This window comes from Planococcus citri, chromosome 2 (assembly GCF_950023065.1).
Source record: "Planococcus citri chromosome 2, ihPlaCitr1.1, whole genome shotgun sequence".
NCBI lineage: Eukaryota > Metazoa > Arthropoda > Insecta > Hemiptera > Pseudococcidae > Planococcus > Planococcus citri.
This window is the reverse complement of record NC_088678.1, coordinates 65,198,396-65,215,050: the sequence shown is the minus strand read 5'-3', so window position 1 is coordinate 65,215,050 and position 16,655 is coordinate 65,198,396. Positions and strand designations below refer to the sequence as shown.

The following is a 16,655-nucleotide window of genomic DNA, read 5'->3' as shown; positions in this document are numbered from 1 at the left end:
TGTATACATATACAATTTTTTAACGCTTCCTCAACTTTGAAATCAGCTTTGGAACCTCTTGTAATCAAAGAATTATCTTCTCTCAAAATATAGCATAGGTATATGTACTTGAAAAAATGAGCTTAACTTTTTCAAAAAGAATTGCAAAAAGGTATTTTTTGACAATTATCGTCAAAAAGCTTTTTTTTCAATAGTTAAAATTTTGCTTTTTGGCAAAAATTGATAAAAAATCTTGCTTTCAATAAAATTTGTAAAAAATCTTCAGCTTACTTTTTTTCCCCAAAAAATTGTTCAAAAATCTACCTGTTTTGCCAGAAATTGTTGAATGTTGATTGATAATCACTAAAAAGTTTTACTTTTTTCTCAATACATAATTATTGAAAAGTCATGAAATGGTGTTTCTTTGCTTGTATCCAATTCTCAAAAACTCTCTTGGCTAACATTGTGATTCTTGCTTTTCACCAAAAATTGTGAAAGATAATGTGCCTTTTTCAAAAATTAAAAGAAAAAGTTTGTTTTATCACAAAAAATTCCAATAGGTACTTAATTTCAACTTTTTTCACCAAAAATTACCCTGAAGCATCGCTTTTTCTCCAAATACGTATTCTAAAAACACTCAATCACTCTCATCAAAAATCAAAATAATGTCCCATTTTCCAATAAAAATTGCAAAAAAGTATTACCTTTCTTTCCAACAATTGGCAAAAAGTCCTGGTTTCATTTCTTAACTTTTACAAAAATGTTCACTTTTTGGCAACATTGCAAACTCTTACCAAAAATATCAAAAAAAGACTCGTTTTTTACCCTATAGTTTTAATAAAAGTGACAAAAATAAGTACAAAAAAAGTGCATAATTTTTTTTGTTGATAACTACCAACATTTTGACAATCTTACTTGTCTTTCACCAAATCAACAATTTCATTTTTTTTTTAAATTTACAAAAATTGATTGTTTTTAGTAAAAAAAAATAATTTTTTTTATCAGAAATCACCAAAAATCTCAGTAATTCTTTTGCTGTTTGCTAAGATTGTTAAAGCCTCGACTAAAATTATTCAATCTGCTGCACATCTACATAAATTGGTAAAAACTTTCAACCTTGTATAATGACTCAATCTGCGCACTCCCTGTCCCTACACAAATGACTCGTTTGTGTGCGCAAATTGTGAAGATCTTTAACCTCAATCTATTTTATTTATTGAATAATCACTTACCAAGTATCCATGATTCATGGGTACTTTGTAAGTTTTAATTTTCAATCCCATGATGCTTTTTTTTGTGGATGATTACTTATGAAGTCTCCATGATTCATGGGAATTTTATAAGTCACCATTCGACCTATCACGAAATTTTGAGTTTTCGCTTAGCTTTTACAGTCAACTTTCAAAATTGTTTTTCTGTCAAAAATTGTTTTTGATCTTTCAAGGTACAATAATTATAGGTACCTAAGTAATTTTATGTACACATTGAGGATGCATAAGATCAATTATTGAATTTTTTCAGCTCACAATGCAACCATTTGTACTTTCAACATAAACCTACACACCTACACTTTAAAGCTTTCTATTGATACATCGTTCATGAAAATCAGTTCAGCAGTTTATATATTTAATAAGCTTATATCCAGCTTTTTCAAGTTCTGTGTTAAACTTTTGCAAATTTTCTCTAAAGCCTGCCAAGATTTATCTTCTTGTGATGCTCTTTCAAAGTACATACATAATATATAGTTACTTCTGTGTATTCATCAAATACGCAGAGTATAGGTCAAATATTGCATGTCACAAAATTTTGAGCTTTACCTTAACTTTTACCATCAACATTTGAAAATTTCTAAAAAAAGTTAAGCAAAACCTCAAAACTTAGTGACATGTGGTATTTCACCTAAAATAACAACCTCTTGATAGAAAGGCTTCAAAGTGTAGATGTGCAAGTTCATGTTGAAAGTATGAAGAATTGTGTAGTAAGCTTTAAAAAGTTCAATAATTGATTAGGCCATATTTTTAATGGGTAGACAAAAATACTTATGTTGTACCCTGAAAGATCCAAATTAAAACCAATTTTTTGTTGTAATTTCACTTCACATTTTAAAATTTAGTAAATGGTGTTTTGAGCTTTTTTAGCTCATGGTGAAAATTGTTGAACTTTCAACATAAACCTGCATATCTACTATTTACCTAAAACCTTTCTATCAAGTGGCTGTTTATCAAAATCAGTTCAGCCGTCGCGTTGCAGAGATCTTGCTGTGACAAAAAACTGTTACAATGAACTTTCAAACATTCCCTGAACTTTTGCTGACAATTTTCCAAAGTTTTTTACTGTCTAGAATGTTTTTTTTGTGACGATCTATCAAAGTACAATCTGTATATTTTTTTTACACATCAAATAAGATCAAATACTACATGGCCAAAACTTTCAAGCTTTCACATAGCTTTGACCACAGACTTTTGTAAGCTTTTTTTCTTCAAGATTTTGTCTTTTTGTGATGCTCTTTTAAGGTATACCTATAATATATTACATACTTTTTTGTATACGTTGAAACCATTGAGTATAGGGTTAACATCGATTATTGAGCTTTTTTGAGCTTATAGCACAACTTTTTTTGTAAAATTTTTTCTTTGACATTGGACTTCTTTTGATGCTCTTTCAAGGTATAATATACTTACTTCTTTGTATAGATCAAATGGGCTGATTCTCAAAACCATGACAAAATGAGCTTTTTTGAGCTTTACAGCACAACTTTTTTGTAATCATTTTTTTTGACATTGGACTTCATTTGATGCTCTTTCAAGGTATAATATACGTATGTACTTCTCTGTATATGTCGAATGCACTACGTATAGGCTAAAATCAATTATTGAGCTTTTTTGAGCTTTAAGGCACAACTTTTTTGTGAACTTTATTCTTCAATATTTGACTTCTTTCGATGCTCTTTCAAGGTGTAATGTACGTTCTACTGTATATTATATAGAATGCGCTATGTACGTATAGGATAAAATCAATTGTTGAGCTTTTTTGAGCTTTACGGCGAAACTTTTCAAACTTTTGATTAAAACCTGCACATCTACGGGTCAAAAGCTTTTTTTTGAGACATCTTCGAGCAAAATTGGTTCAGCCGTTGCTGAGATCTTACAGTCAAAAGAATCCAGTCATAATTGAGCTTTTTTGAGCTTTTTACAGCACAGGTTTTTTTTGTGAACATTTTTCTTCAACATTAGACTTCGTTTGATGCTCTTTCAAGGTATAATATGCGTACTTCTCTATATATGTCGAATGCGCTACGTATAGGCTAAAATCAATTATTGAGCTTTTTTGAGCTTTAAGGCACAGCTTTTTTGTGAACTTTTTTCTTCTACATTTGACTTCTTTCGATGCTCTTTCAAGGTATAATATGCATACTACTGTGTATACAATACATCGAATGCGCTACGTATAGGCTAAAATCAATTATTGAGCTTTTTTGAGCTTTAAGGCGCAACTTTTTTGTAAACTTTTTTCTTTGACATTAGACTTCTTTCGATGCTCTTTCAAGGTATAATATATGTACTTCTCTGTATACATTAAATGCGCTACGTATAGGCTAAAATCATTTATTGAGCTTTTTTGAGCTTTAAGGCGCAACTTTTTTGTAAACTTTTTTCTTCAACATTTAACTTCTTTTGATGCTCTTTCAAGTTATAATATACGTACTACTGCATATACGTCAAATGCGCTACGTAAAGGCTAAAATCAATTATTGAGCTTTTTTGAGCTTTTCGGGGCAACTTTTTGAACTTTTGATAAAAACCTGCACATCTACGGGTCAAAAGCTTTTTTTTGAGACTTCGTCGATCAAAATCGGTTCAGCCGTTGCTGAGATCTCAGAGTCAAAAGAATTCGGTCATAATTTTAATATATAGATGCGTCATATAAACATCATCGTAAGAGACCTAATGCACACTGCGATAACAATCAAATTGATAAGGTATTTTATTTGAAACACCTGTTTAGAATTTTATCGAATCTGATTCATCCCTCGCTATTGTACCGTGTAGGTGGAACTAATCTAGAGTGGCGATAGCGTGGCATTATGTAATGACTTGGATAATTTCCAAAAATGCATACAAAGTAGGTACCGGTATACTTACTCGTACAAAAAAAACTACGCAGTACGTTCGATGTCTCGTATATCTGTCTGCATTATTACATACTCGTATTATGCACTTATGTAGATTCTTAATAATATACTTGATTTAAAATTTCAACTACGACGAAGTACGATTCTTCACTCGATTCTTTTGGTCTGAAAATGTCAACGAAATGAAAAATTCCGTAGGTATGTACATATCGTACATACATAAATCGAAAGTCGAAAGCTTAATAGAGCTTCCTCTTCTAGAAATCGTTGAAGAAATGAGTCGTTTCGCATCTGGCTAAGTTGAGTTGAGAGCTTCTTTTCGTTGTATGATTCTGGCAATTGATTGGTAGAATACGTTGCATAAATCGATAATAGTCGACAGTCCATGGCAAGAAGTGCATTTTTGCAGCCCAAAATATATTCAATTGGATTTTTTTTACTAGTTAGGGCCTCTTGGCACTTCTCTCAAACCGAATATACATTAACTCTAGCTTGCTGGTTGTATAATGGGGCTCTGTCGACCCTTGAGCGTGATTATTGGACAATTATAGTTCATAAGTTTTTATGCCCAAAATGTTTCAAAATTGTTCCAATCGAGTTTTGATGGAAATTTTTGATTTTCTGCTGTTTTATAACCACCAATTTTAATAGTTGACATGACAGCTCTCTCAAAAGTCCCGTAAAAGATGACCAAATTTTGGAGTTCGCAATATTTCAATTTCTCGCAAAATTTTAATACATTTTAATAGGTCACAAGACACATTTTCCGAAAATATCAAAAACCGTGGCCCATTTTAGACCTCAAAATTCTTCAAAATTGCTCAAAAAATATTTTCGTTGAAATTTTAACACATTTTGACGGCTCACGAGACACATGTTCCAAAAACTCACCGAAAACCATGATCTATTTTAGGGCTCAAAATTCTTCAAAAATGCTCAACAAAAATTTTCGTCGAAATATTTTAATTTCTCGAAAAATTCTAACTTATTTTGATATTTACGTCACGTGACACTTTTTCAAAAATCCCAAAAATCATAATCTCATTTTGGCCTCAAAATTCTTCAAAACCGCTGAAAAAAAATTCAATAGGAAATTTTTATTTTCCGCTGAAATTTTCACACATTTCAGTGGATCACATGACTTTGAAAGTCTAAAACATCATGGCTTAATTTTGGGTGTCAAAATTTATCGAAAATGCTCAAAATATATTTTCGTTCAACTATTTCACGTTCTTGTGGAATTTTAACCCATTTTGATAGGTCGCACGACATTTCATCAATATCTAATCCAAAAAATGATGACTAAATTTGACCGATTTTGGGCTCAAGATGTTTCAAAAGTGCTCAAAAAACATTTTCGTTGAAATATTTCAATTTTTCACAAAATTTTAACGCGTTTCGATATGACGCGTGGCTTTTTTTCAAAAGTTTTAAAATCGTGATCTCATTTTAACTATAAAATTCCTAAAAACTGCTCAAAAAACTTTGGTGGAAATAATCTCAAATATCTTGACCCAATTTTGGGCCTCAAAATTCATCAAAAATGTTAAAAATATATTTCCGTCGAGATACTTTAATTCCACACGAAATTTCAATTCATGTTTTGATGAGTCACAAGACACATGTTTCGAAAATATCAAAAATCATGACCCATTTTAGAGTTTAAAATTCTTCAAAAATGCTCAAAAAACATTTTCGTTGAAATATTTAAATTTTTCACGAAATTTTAACACATTTCGATAGGTCGCATGCCACTTTTTCAAAAATCTTAAAAATCATGATTTCATTTTAATCATAAAATTCATAAAAACTGCTCAAAAACACATTGATGGGAATCATTGATTTTTATTCGACGAAATTTCAACACATCTTTTTTGAAAAACTCAAATATCATGACTGGTCAATAATTGTTTAAAATATTTCAATTTCTCGCATAATTTCAATTCATTTCGATAGGTCGATCGTATAACACTTTCAAAAATCCCAAAAATCAAGATCTCATTTTGGCTTCAAAATTATTCAAATCTGCTAATACAATTTGTTTTATTTTTCTGCCGAAATGTTGACCCATTTTGATATGTAGATCGCGAGGTCACTTTTGAATAATTCCACAATTTTTTTTGAGGGGGAGGGGGGATGTTTATAAATATGTTACTCTGAAATAGATCATACCGTTAGCGTTTAACGTATATGTAGCTCTTGGTCAGTTTTTGGAACTCTGAGGCCGAATATGTATCTACTAGGTTTTTTGATTAGACCCCTTCAACCTCTTCCGTACATCCGTAGCCTCCGTACTAACATAAGACTAAGAGGTGTCCAAAATGTGTAACGTACAATAGTGAAAATGAAAGTAATTCTTCATCATATTTTTCATAATCTTTCAATTAACACTCAAAGTGAAATTAGAAGTAAATTTTACATATTAATAGAAAATTTAAAATTAAATATTTATATTCACATCAAAATTTGCATTTTTACTGCTATTTGCAGTTACATATTTGATTGCACATTTGCATCTACATTATAAATTTTCGTTTGCTGGACTGCTCACATTAGTTTGTTTTAACATCGAGCTTTAGATAAATTTACATCAATTTAAGAAAATAACATAGGTACCTACATACAAGGTTGAATAATATTAAATTTTTAAAGATTCATTCATTAGGTATAATTGGTTTAAAAATTTAAAAAAAAAATCATTTCTCGATTTCTCGTACTGGTCATCAAATAAATCCGGATTATTAAATTTGAAAAGTTCTATACATTAATCATTATTGACCTGGAGGTCGCACAGGTTTACTATTATTCCAACACGCGCAAACCCATTGATTTCCTCCCAAGTTTCCAGCATTGTAGCAATTGTAATTTTGTCCGGTTGCTCTACATCCGCGTTCACATCCAACTCGACATTCGTTTTCACTTGGATAAGAAGCTGCTGCTGAGTAAGCCGTGGAAATGAGAGATAGAAAAACGATTAAACTCACGAGTAAAATGCATGCTTTATATACTCTAATATTCATTTTTTCAATGGGGAAAAAATTAAATAACTCACGAACTCGCGAAATGACGAACAAAATTGAAGAACAAAAAGGAACTAAGATACTTATTACTTCATTCGAGTAAGAGTCTTCACAAACGACAAAAATATATATTGAATTCTAGACGTATTTATATGAGATTGAACAAGGAGAAATTAAAAAAACAAAATCGTAAAGATTTCTTAGAAATTTAGTTTCCTCTTAGAAAAGACATTTTGGCAATCTAGAGAAGATATGCAAATAGCTCGTGCAGAACACACGACCATAATACAGGGGTCGGCATAAGTTAGTATTCCGATTTGCACAAACGAAAATTTGTTCAAATGAAAATGATTTTTTTTTCTGTAGTGACATAGCGGGGAAAAAACTATTATTACCAAAGTGTTGGTGGGACTTCCACGAACACAACGCACTACCTACAAGACTTTCTATCTACTCATTACAGACAACAGGGTGTTAAAAAGAACGCATCAGTTTTCGAATAGGAATACTAACTTATGCCGACCCCTGTATTGTATAATTTAATAAATAATCACAACTTTTCCCAGAATTAGGAATCGTTCCAATGTACGAAATTTGAAAAATCTCATTTCACTCGCCACTTAGCAACCGGTGTATATGTACTTGTAATTAACACGTTCACTCTTCAATGCGAGCTTCGAATTCTCGTAACTGGAAAATTTTTCACGGAGCCGAGTAAATTTCCCAGAATCTGATCGGTCCAGTGAAGATCGATTCGTAAAATGATGACGAATTCAGTCCAGTTGGAAAAATATCACCTAACTCATCTCATAGTTGGCGAAATCAACTTTTAGACGAGAGGTGGAGGGGGATTAAAAACATCGTCTGATAGATTGAAGGTTACAATCAGGGCCGTCGAGAGGGGGGTCAAAGAAGGGTAATTTTTTATTTCTCAAAACACAAATTTTCGAAAGCTCTTGTACTCGTTTCGCTCGGCCTTGTTTCGTTTTCTTTTTCTGGATTAAAATTTATTTTTAAAAATATATCATCCAATTTTTAAAACTTTGAAGTGAGAAAATGGTACAAATTTTCAAGAGATTTCCTCCTCACTTGGGCATATTCTTTTTTATTTTTCAAAATTAACATCCTAAAAAAAAATCTATCAAATTCTAAAATTTTTAAAAGTCAAAAAATAAAACTCGTTGCATTTAGTTTTTAGTTCTCTCAAAATACAAATTTCTGAAAGTTTTCACCATCGCTTCGCTCGTTTCTGTCCTCTTTTTTTTTCAAAATCAACTTTAAAAAAAAATAAAACTTTTGTCCTTGCTTCACATTTGAGCCCCCAAAAATCCAAAATAGAAAATTAAAACCTCTATAACAGTCCGGCATATGACAATAGGAGTAATTGCACCCCCCCCCCCCGCCGCCGCCGATCCTCCGAGACAACTATTTTCTTAACGGGGACATCCTAATGAACATTTTAAAGCAAACTTGCCCAAAAAAAAGTAGGCCTTACTTACAAAATTGCGGCCATTTTGATTGACAGGTCAGCCGAAATCGCAGATTTTGCGTTCCAACATAAGACTTGCACGAAATTTTTCAAATCTTACAAAGGTAGATCGAAGTAAGATCATGCAAATATTTATCACCTGTCAAAATTTCAAGCGCTAAAGTGCGTTTTTCGATTTTTGGTGAATTTTTGAAAATCCAATTTAGGCCAAAACTGAGGGAAAAAATCAAAATTTTACCAAATTGACCAAGAAAGCTGAAATTTGGGATATAACCTATTTTCGACATGCCAAATCGATTGGAAACGGTTTAAACCCGTTTTGAGCAGTTCTGGAGCTTTCAGCAGATTTTTGAAACTCGAAATTCCCACAAAATTCCATCAAATTGGAGTAGTAAAGCTGAAATCTATTCTAAAAACTAATTTCAATACGCTACGAAGTACTGCAGGTGAATTTCAAGTCATTTTAGAGCATCCAGCGACTTTTTTGAAAATTACTAGAGCCTCCAGAAGATTTTTGAAACTCGAAATACCCACAAAATTCCATCAAATTGGAGTAGTAAAGCTGAAATTTATTCTAAAAACTAATTTCAATACGCTACGAAGTACTGCAGGTGAATTTCAAGTAATTTTAGAGCATCCAGCGACTTTTTTGAAAATTACTAGAGCCTCCAGAAGATTTTTGAAACTCGAAATACCCACAAAATTCCATCAAATAGGAGTTGTTGAAGCTGAAATTTATTCTAAAAACTAATTTCAATGCGCTACGAAGCACTGCAGGTAAATTTCAAGTCATTTTAGAGCCTCCAGCGACTTTTTTGAAAATTACTGGAGCCTCCAGCAGATTTTTGAAAATTGAAATTTTTACAAAATTTCATCAAAAAATGGAGATGGGAAGCTGAAATATACTCTACACTCCAATTTTAACACCCTCTGAAGACGACTTCAGGTGGATTCAAGTCGTTCTGGAGCCTCCAGCGACTTTTTTGAAAATTACTGGAGCCTCTGGTAGATTTTTGAAACTTGAAATTCCTGCAACATTAATGTATCAAATGGAGTTGCGGCAAGCTGAAATTTACTTCGCAGACTACTTGGTGGTTTCAAATGGTTTTAAAGCTTCCAGCCTACTTTTAGGAAATTTCAATTTTCCAAAAAAACGCCATACAACCTTTCAAAAAGTCGCTGGAGGCTCCAAAACGACTTGAAATCCACCAGCAGTCAACTTCGTAGCGTATTGAAATTAGTTTGCAGAATGAATTTCGGGCTTTCCAACTCCATTTAATGATATTTTGTGGGAATTTCGAGTTTTAAAAATCTGCTGGAGGCTCCAGTAATTTTCAAAAAGTTGCTGGAGGCTCTAAAATGACTTGAAATTCACCTGCAGTCAACATCGTAGCGTAGTTTGCAGAATGAATTTCGGCTTTCCAACTCCATTTAATGATATTTTGTGGGAATTTCAAGTTTTAAAAATCTTCTGGAGGCTCTAGTAATCTTCAAAAAAGTCGCTGGATGCTCTAAAATGGCTTGAAATTCACCTGCAGTACTTCGTAGCGTATTGAAATTAGTTTTTAGAATAAATTTCAGCTTTACTACTCCAATTTGATGGAATTTTGTGGGAATTTCGAGTTTCAAAAATCTGCTGGAGGCTCCAGAACTGCTCAAAACGGGTTGAAACCGTTTCCAATCGATTTGGCATGTCGAAAATAGGATGTATCCCAATTTTCAGCTTTCTTGGTCAATTTGGTAAAATTTTGATTTTTTCCCTCAGTTTTGGCCTAAATTGGATTTTCAAAAATTCACCAAAAATCGAAAAACGCACTTTAGTACTTGAAATTTTGACAGGTGATACATTTTTGCATGATCTTTCGATCTACATTTGTAAGGTTTGAAAAATTTCGTGCAATAGTCCTATGTTGGAACGCAAAATCTGCGATTTCGGCTTACCTGTCAATAAAAATGGCCGCCATTTTGTAAGTAAGGCCAACTTTTTTTTGGGCAAGTTTGCTTTAAAATGTTCCTTAGGATGTCCCCTTTAAGAAAATAGTTGTCCCGGAGGATCGGGGGGGGGGGGGTGCAATTACTCCTATTGTCATATGCCGGACTATAAGTCATATACCTATATGAATATGATATCAATCTGAAAAATCGGTATTTTTTCTCTATATCAGTCGGCAAATTTTCAGTCGAACCTCTCTTCCCCTCTCAAAAAACCTCTATACTCGTAGTTTCGTCCTAAGAAATATGAGGCCAAATTATAGGGAAGATCGATTTGTAAAATTATGATGATGTCTAATTAATTCCTGTTGAAAAAATATCACCTAAATCCTCTCATAATAGTTGACGAAATCCACCTTCAGACGAAAATGGGGGGGGGGGAGTATTGAAAATATCGTTTCATATGACTGAAGGTTATAATTTCAGTAAAGTCATTAAAATTTTCAAAAAACATTTAACTGAAAGGTTGAACGAACTATCGAGAATTCCACTGCAACAACAAAATTAAAATTAATTTCCTCCTTGAAGGCGATGTGCCAAATTTTCAAGATAAGTAAGAAACACTATTAGGTATTAAAAAAATTAAAAAGTGTTTATTAATCATCTTTAAATTAAAATCGAGAATTTTCTTTCCTTTCAATTGATTGATCTCTTCTCTACCAGATAAATTCAGCCTTTAATCGAGCTTTTAAATATCCATACTCATACTTCATAGCATCAAATGGCCCACGAAAGAAAAAAAACGCGAGTCATTTGAATATATAAATGGACCCTGATTAAATTTTGAAAACAGGAACACTCGGCTAGAACTTCGATCGTTTTGAAAATAAGCTAGATCTGAGTTCATTGAACTTTCTTCGATCTGTTTCACGCATCTAGGTCTGCGTCTACGTCATCGTTCTTCCATCTGCGTATCATTACGTTGTTCTGCTTCATTGGTACATTGGGATGCGGAAGATTTATCCCACGATTGCAACTTCCCCGATCCCAAAACCCAATAAAGAGCAGCTCCGAAGAGGTATATTATACTGAAGGAGATGAAACAAAAATTCCATTCTTCTTGGCTCTATAAGAGGATAGATATAGAGATAATAAGTTAACAGGTAATTGAAATGAAAAATCGTTTAATCCAATATTTCTGCACTTACGTGATGCTGGACCATTAAACCAATAAAAAGTGGGCTCAAAATGGCACCCAGGGTGAAAAATGAGGTACCCATACCAATCAGCAGACTCGAGTATTTGGGTGACAAGTCGATAACGTTGACGCTGCGATAAAATAACAACATTGTCACATCAACAGTGATAAGTCTAATTATTTAATTAATTCACAATCGAACCACTCGAATTCAATTGAACTAGGTACTCTACTTACTGAAATGCGACGTCACTGAAACTTGTAAATAATCTGAATATCGATAAAGATATAATAATACCGGCGAAATTCGGCCAAAATGCTGCCACGTTAAGTAAGAGGGCTCCGATTGAGAACCCAGCGCAGATATACAATTTATGAGTCTACAGAAGAATTAAAATATAAGTACGTGGATTGCACTGGTATACCAGAAACTTACGACAGGATTTACTTGAGTCGCATCGAGGATCTTCTTATTTCGGAAATAGTCAGCCAAATATCCGGCTATTGGATGAGATGCTACAGCACACAGATGAGGCAATGCTGACAAAATACCGATTTGATTTATATCTATACTACTGATATCTGAATTTCAATGAGAAGAAAAACCAAATCAAATTCAAATCCAATCCGTCCAATTTACACCAAAATTCAAAAGAAAAAAAAAGTCTGACCTTTAATATAAAGAGGTAAATATAAAATAATAATCGTGTAACCGCAGCTGAAGACAAATTCAACGATACACAAAGTCCACACAGGGATCGATGTAAGAATATCACACCAAGGGTAACTGATCTATCGAACAAAAAGAACATAAATCTATTATTTCAAAACCTGCTCAAACCGCACTAAAGATATCACGTTTATGATTCAAGAATCAAGAGTAATCCAATCACCTCGGAATCCTTTACGATATTTTTAAGTCTCTCAGTCAGAAACAGCCTCTCAGCATTGGACATTCTTCTATCCGAAGCAGGGTCATTTTTAACCAGAGTGAGCCAAAATACAGACCATATTAGAGCAGCTCCACCTGTACGAATTTTCCATCAACAATAATTAATTAGGATATGCATTTTATCATAAATTCGAAAGCAATTCTAGCTGATTTGATTGGTGAGACAGGAGAATGAATTGCTCATGCGGAAGAAAATTTGGGGGGGTTAAATGGAGGTTTGGGAAATCAAAAAAGTTGACAGAAATGCTTGAATTTTTTCGAAGTTCTGGTGAAATATTCGTGTTATAAAAAAAGGACCAAAAAATTGGAATATTTTTTGGACAAAAAAATGAAATAAAATGAAGTTCAAAAACTTTTTGGCAATCTACTGGCAAAAAAATTATATTTTTTCCAAATTTTTGTCAGAATAGTGAGAGTATTTCGCAACTTATGAACTTAATGGTTATAAAGCAAGATTTTCCGGAAATTTTTGACATAAAAGTGAGAATTTTCAGCAATCTTTTGCTGCAAAAAAGAGAGGTTTCAACTATTTCAACAAAAAACGGTGCTTTTTTGGAAATTTTGATAAAAACCCGAGCTTTTGAAGCAATTTTTGGAAAAAAAGTTGAAATTTTTTTGGATTTTTTTTTGCAAAAAAGCAACAATTTTGAGTACTTACTTTTTGGCAAAAAATTAAAACATGGAAACAATTTTTACTTTTTAGAAGAAAAAAAGTTGGACTTTTTGACATTTTTAGCAAAAAACTGGGACTTTTTGGCAATATTTTGGCATTTTTGAATAAAAATGATTTTTCAGCAATTTAGTAAAAAGCAAGAATTTTCGTCAATTGTTGGAAAAAACGAGACTTTTTGAAGTTACTGGTAAAGATTAAATGGTACCTAAATGTGGACAAAAGCGAAACGTACGTTAGTATTTTTGGCAAGAAATCAAGGCATTTGGGTAATTTTTGGCTAAAAAGCATGACTTTTGAGCAATTTTCAGATTAAGTTGGACTTAATTAGTACTTTTTGGAGCCATGATTGGAAAAAAAACAAATTTCAAATATTTTTCCAAAATTAAAAGAGTTGTGAAAAATTTTCAAAATAAACGAATAACAATTGAACAAGTAAAAAAATTACTACAAGAATATAAAGCTTAAAAAAAATTAAATATAATTTTCAATACGTGAAAAAAATTTAAAAATTACGTTGATGTTGAAAAAAAAATTAAAAATCTGAAAATTTTGAAAAGTCCAAAAATAGAAAAAAATGATGAAAATATTAGGATATATTTATCAAAGTGTCAAAAAATGAAAATATTGTATTTTGATAAACAAAAAAATTGAAAAACTTGAAGAATTTTTTTCTAAATTGAAATGTCTGAGCATTAGGTAAAATTTAAAAAAAACTTGATCATTCTTGTTTAGATAATATGTATTCGTAAGATGTGGAACTTGACACTGCCCATCAAAAAAATTGAATAAAGAAGACCACCAGACATGAAATAAAAATTAGCATAGTTTTTCCAGATTTTAAAAAATGACAATTTCATTTTCCCTCATTCATCGATGGAAAACATGGTCTAATTTTTCCAACGAGAACTTGCGATCCAGATTGATTTTCATAGCAAATTTTTCAATTCATTCATTTGAAAAATTGAAAATGATTGATTCGAATCGACTGAAAAATGCACCCCACCTACTCAAATCACACAGCTAAAATTGCAGGCAATTCTCCCCAATAGACATCAAGAATTTTACCTGTGGTGTAAAAAATGGCAGGCCATCCCCAAATCCCAGCTACGAACCCGGATATCGGATACGATATAGTTAACCCCACATAAACACCGGTGAAACTATACGACACAAGTCTGGAACGTTCTTCAGGAGGCGACCATTTGGACCACAACTCTGACATGCTGGAAAAAGCGATAGCCTACATTGACGTGAGTCTATATTATTCCCAAATAAAAAATAATAGGTAAGGCCAGAGCTGTTCTGTAATTCAATTCGTATTTTATTTACTTCAAAAATCCCTTCGACGATGCGACTCATAATGAACCATTTGAAATCCAAGTACACCAAATATGGAGTTAAGAAAGTGGCCAAGGCTGTAAGAGCGATTCCTACGCCAAAAACGGTCGCTCCTCCGTATTTGGCAGCCATTAAACCTCCGACTACTGTGAAAATGTACCCGAAGGAGAATGCACTCAATGCGAAGCCTTTGTCTTGGGAGCTCCATTCGAATTCCGGACGCTGTAATGAAAATCTTGAGAATAACTCAAATTCGCAGTAAATGAAGGCTCACGAAAGAATATATGATTCTATAGAGTTCAAAAATATACAACTCACTCGCTTTCTTGAAAAATTTAGAATTGAACCTTCAATTAAAAAAAGCATCACCAGGATCACACTTACCCTGACCAAAGTTCCATTTTCCAGCACCACAGTTTTATTCGACGTCATCTCGACAATAGCCATGCTCAAATTGGCCCTCAAACAGAACATATTCACGTACCCGAAAAACGCCAGAAACGCGATCATGTATCTTTTCTGAGAAAAAATACATTCTAAATGGAAAAACATTTTCTTCGCGTTCACGAAACGTTAAAAAACCAAAAATTCCAACAATCGGCGAGTTATTCCTGCTTCACATACTCGTATCTGGCGGTAATTTTCAAAATGAAGCAACGAAACAATGATACTTCTTATTTATGATGTACACAGATATTACACGAGGCAAGGCGCGGAAATACTACAAACTAGCTTATCACCTGCACTAAATTTTTTTTATCAACGATTCGAGCATGCAATAAATATTATTTGTACACATGATAGCGCCCATATGAGGGGTAATTAAGTTCAAAAATTCAACATAATATGAGTTTGTATATTAAAACACATGTTTAAGTAGGTACTCATTGGATGAAAAATTAAATTTTTAATAGAAATACTTCGAATGATAATCTATAGGCACTTAATTTTAGAAGTGTAGATCGTGTACAACATTGATTTAACCGTTCCGGTTCCAGAAACTAATTTCCTCGCTGATACATTCGATGCGATGATCCGTAGATCAGTTCAAGATAATTCTTCAAAGAAAATTGTAGAAATGGTATCACGTGATTTTAAAACATACTTAGTATGAAAATAAATCTTGATTTTTACTGCATAGATATGTGTTTCATTTCACTTGATAAAAAATTCCGATAGACTTTCTCGGATCACTAATGATAAATTATAAATTTGTAGCTTTTTGATATTGCCTACACACGGTTCTGCGGTATCACGTGATGACAGCATTAAGATTTCGCAACACATTATGTGTCTATGTTGATAGCATGAAATTTAATTTATACGTCGACGAAATGAGAAGTAAGAAAAATCATAAGGCTTGTGAAATGAATTCATCAAGAATTGTGAATAGCCCACAACTTCTCCCCCTCCAAAAAAAAAAAAATAATAAAAACACTTGCATCAAATGATCAAAATTAAAAGCTATTTGTATGTATTTAAAAATGCATTGACCTGTTTGTCTGGCCTCTCAAGATCGTCTGTTTTCCAGTCAAGCCTGTCGAGGTCATTAGCCTACCTGTCTAGCCTCTCAAGAGACTAGGATGGAAGACGAAAGATCTCGAGAAGCCGGACAGACGGGTCAGTGACCTTGAAACGACAGACAAGCATGCAAAAACTTTGTAAATCGAGACTGGCACACAAGCAACCTTGAGAGATCAGACAGGCACTAGGCAGACAGAAGGGTAAATGACCTTGATTTTTCAAAATCAATGATTTTCGGCAATTCGTAAGCAATTTTTAATAGGTATTCTTTCAGTATAGTCTATAGATTAAAATTAGATAAGGTAAACTACCAATTACGGAACGAGGACTTTGAACCGAGTGTACCAATGGAGTCGCCATTTCCAGCAAATTGTAGAGTGAAATGTGCAATTTCTAGATAATATCGCATCCAGGCGCT

At 32.9% G+C, this 16,655-nt stretch overlaps 2 protein-coding genes across 2 annotated transcripts in view; both read right to left on the bottom strand.

Moving 5' to 3' along the window:
* Nucleotides 1–16,655, bottom strand: part of LOC135837071 (vesicular glutamate transporter 3-like) — a 63,774-nt gene that overhangs the window by 25,423 nt on the left and 21,696 nt on the right. The gene's annotated exons all lie outside the window — the stretch shown is intronic.
* LOC135837072 (vesicular glutamate transporter 3-like) lies at nucleotides 6,802–15,531 on the bottom strand. The gene is made up of 9 exons (XM_065352225.1): nucleotides 15,098–15,531; nucleotides 14,705–14,935; nucleotides 14,441–14,615; nucleotides 12,644–12,777; nucleotides 12,422–12,542; nucleotides 12,199–12,332; nucleotides 11,988–12,130; nucleotides 11,761–11,881; nucleotides 6,802–11,678 (listed from the first exon to the last, which is right to left on the bottom strand). The coding sequence occupies exons 1-9, from the start codon at nucleotides 15,263–15,265 to the stop codon at nucleotides 11,505–11,507; spliced, it is 1,401 nt and encodes a 466-aa protein (XP_065208297.1). The 5' UTR covers nucleotides 15,266–15,531; the 3' UTR covers nucleotides 6,802–11,504.

What these genes read in the sequence shown, in the direction of transcription:
- LOC135837072 (XM_065352225.1), bottom strand. Translation starts at nt 15,265, where the DNA reads ATGTTTTTCCATTTAGAATGTATTTTTTCTCAGAAAAGATACATGATC. An exon ending in TGCCATTTTTTACACCACAG is followed by an intron (nt 12,778 to 14,440) that starts GTAAAATTCTTG and finishes AAATTCGTACAG; the next exon opens with GTGGAGCTGCTCTAATATGG. An exon ending in TTCAGTGACGTCGCATTTCA is followed by an intron (nt 11,882 to 11,987) that starts GTAAGTAGAGTA and finishes ATTTTATCGCAG; the next exon opens with CGTCAACGTTATCGACTTGT.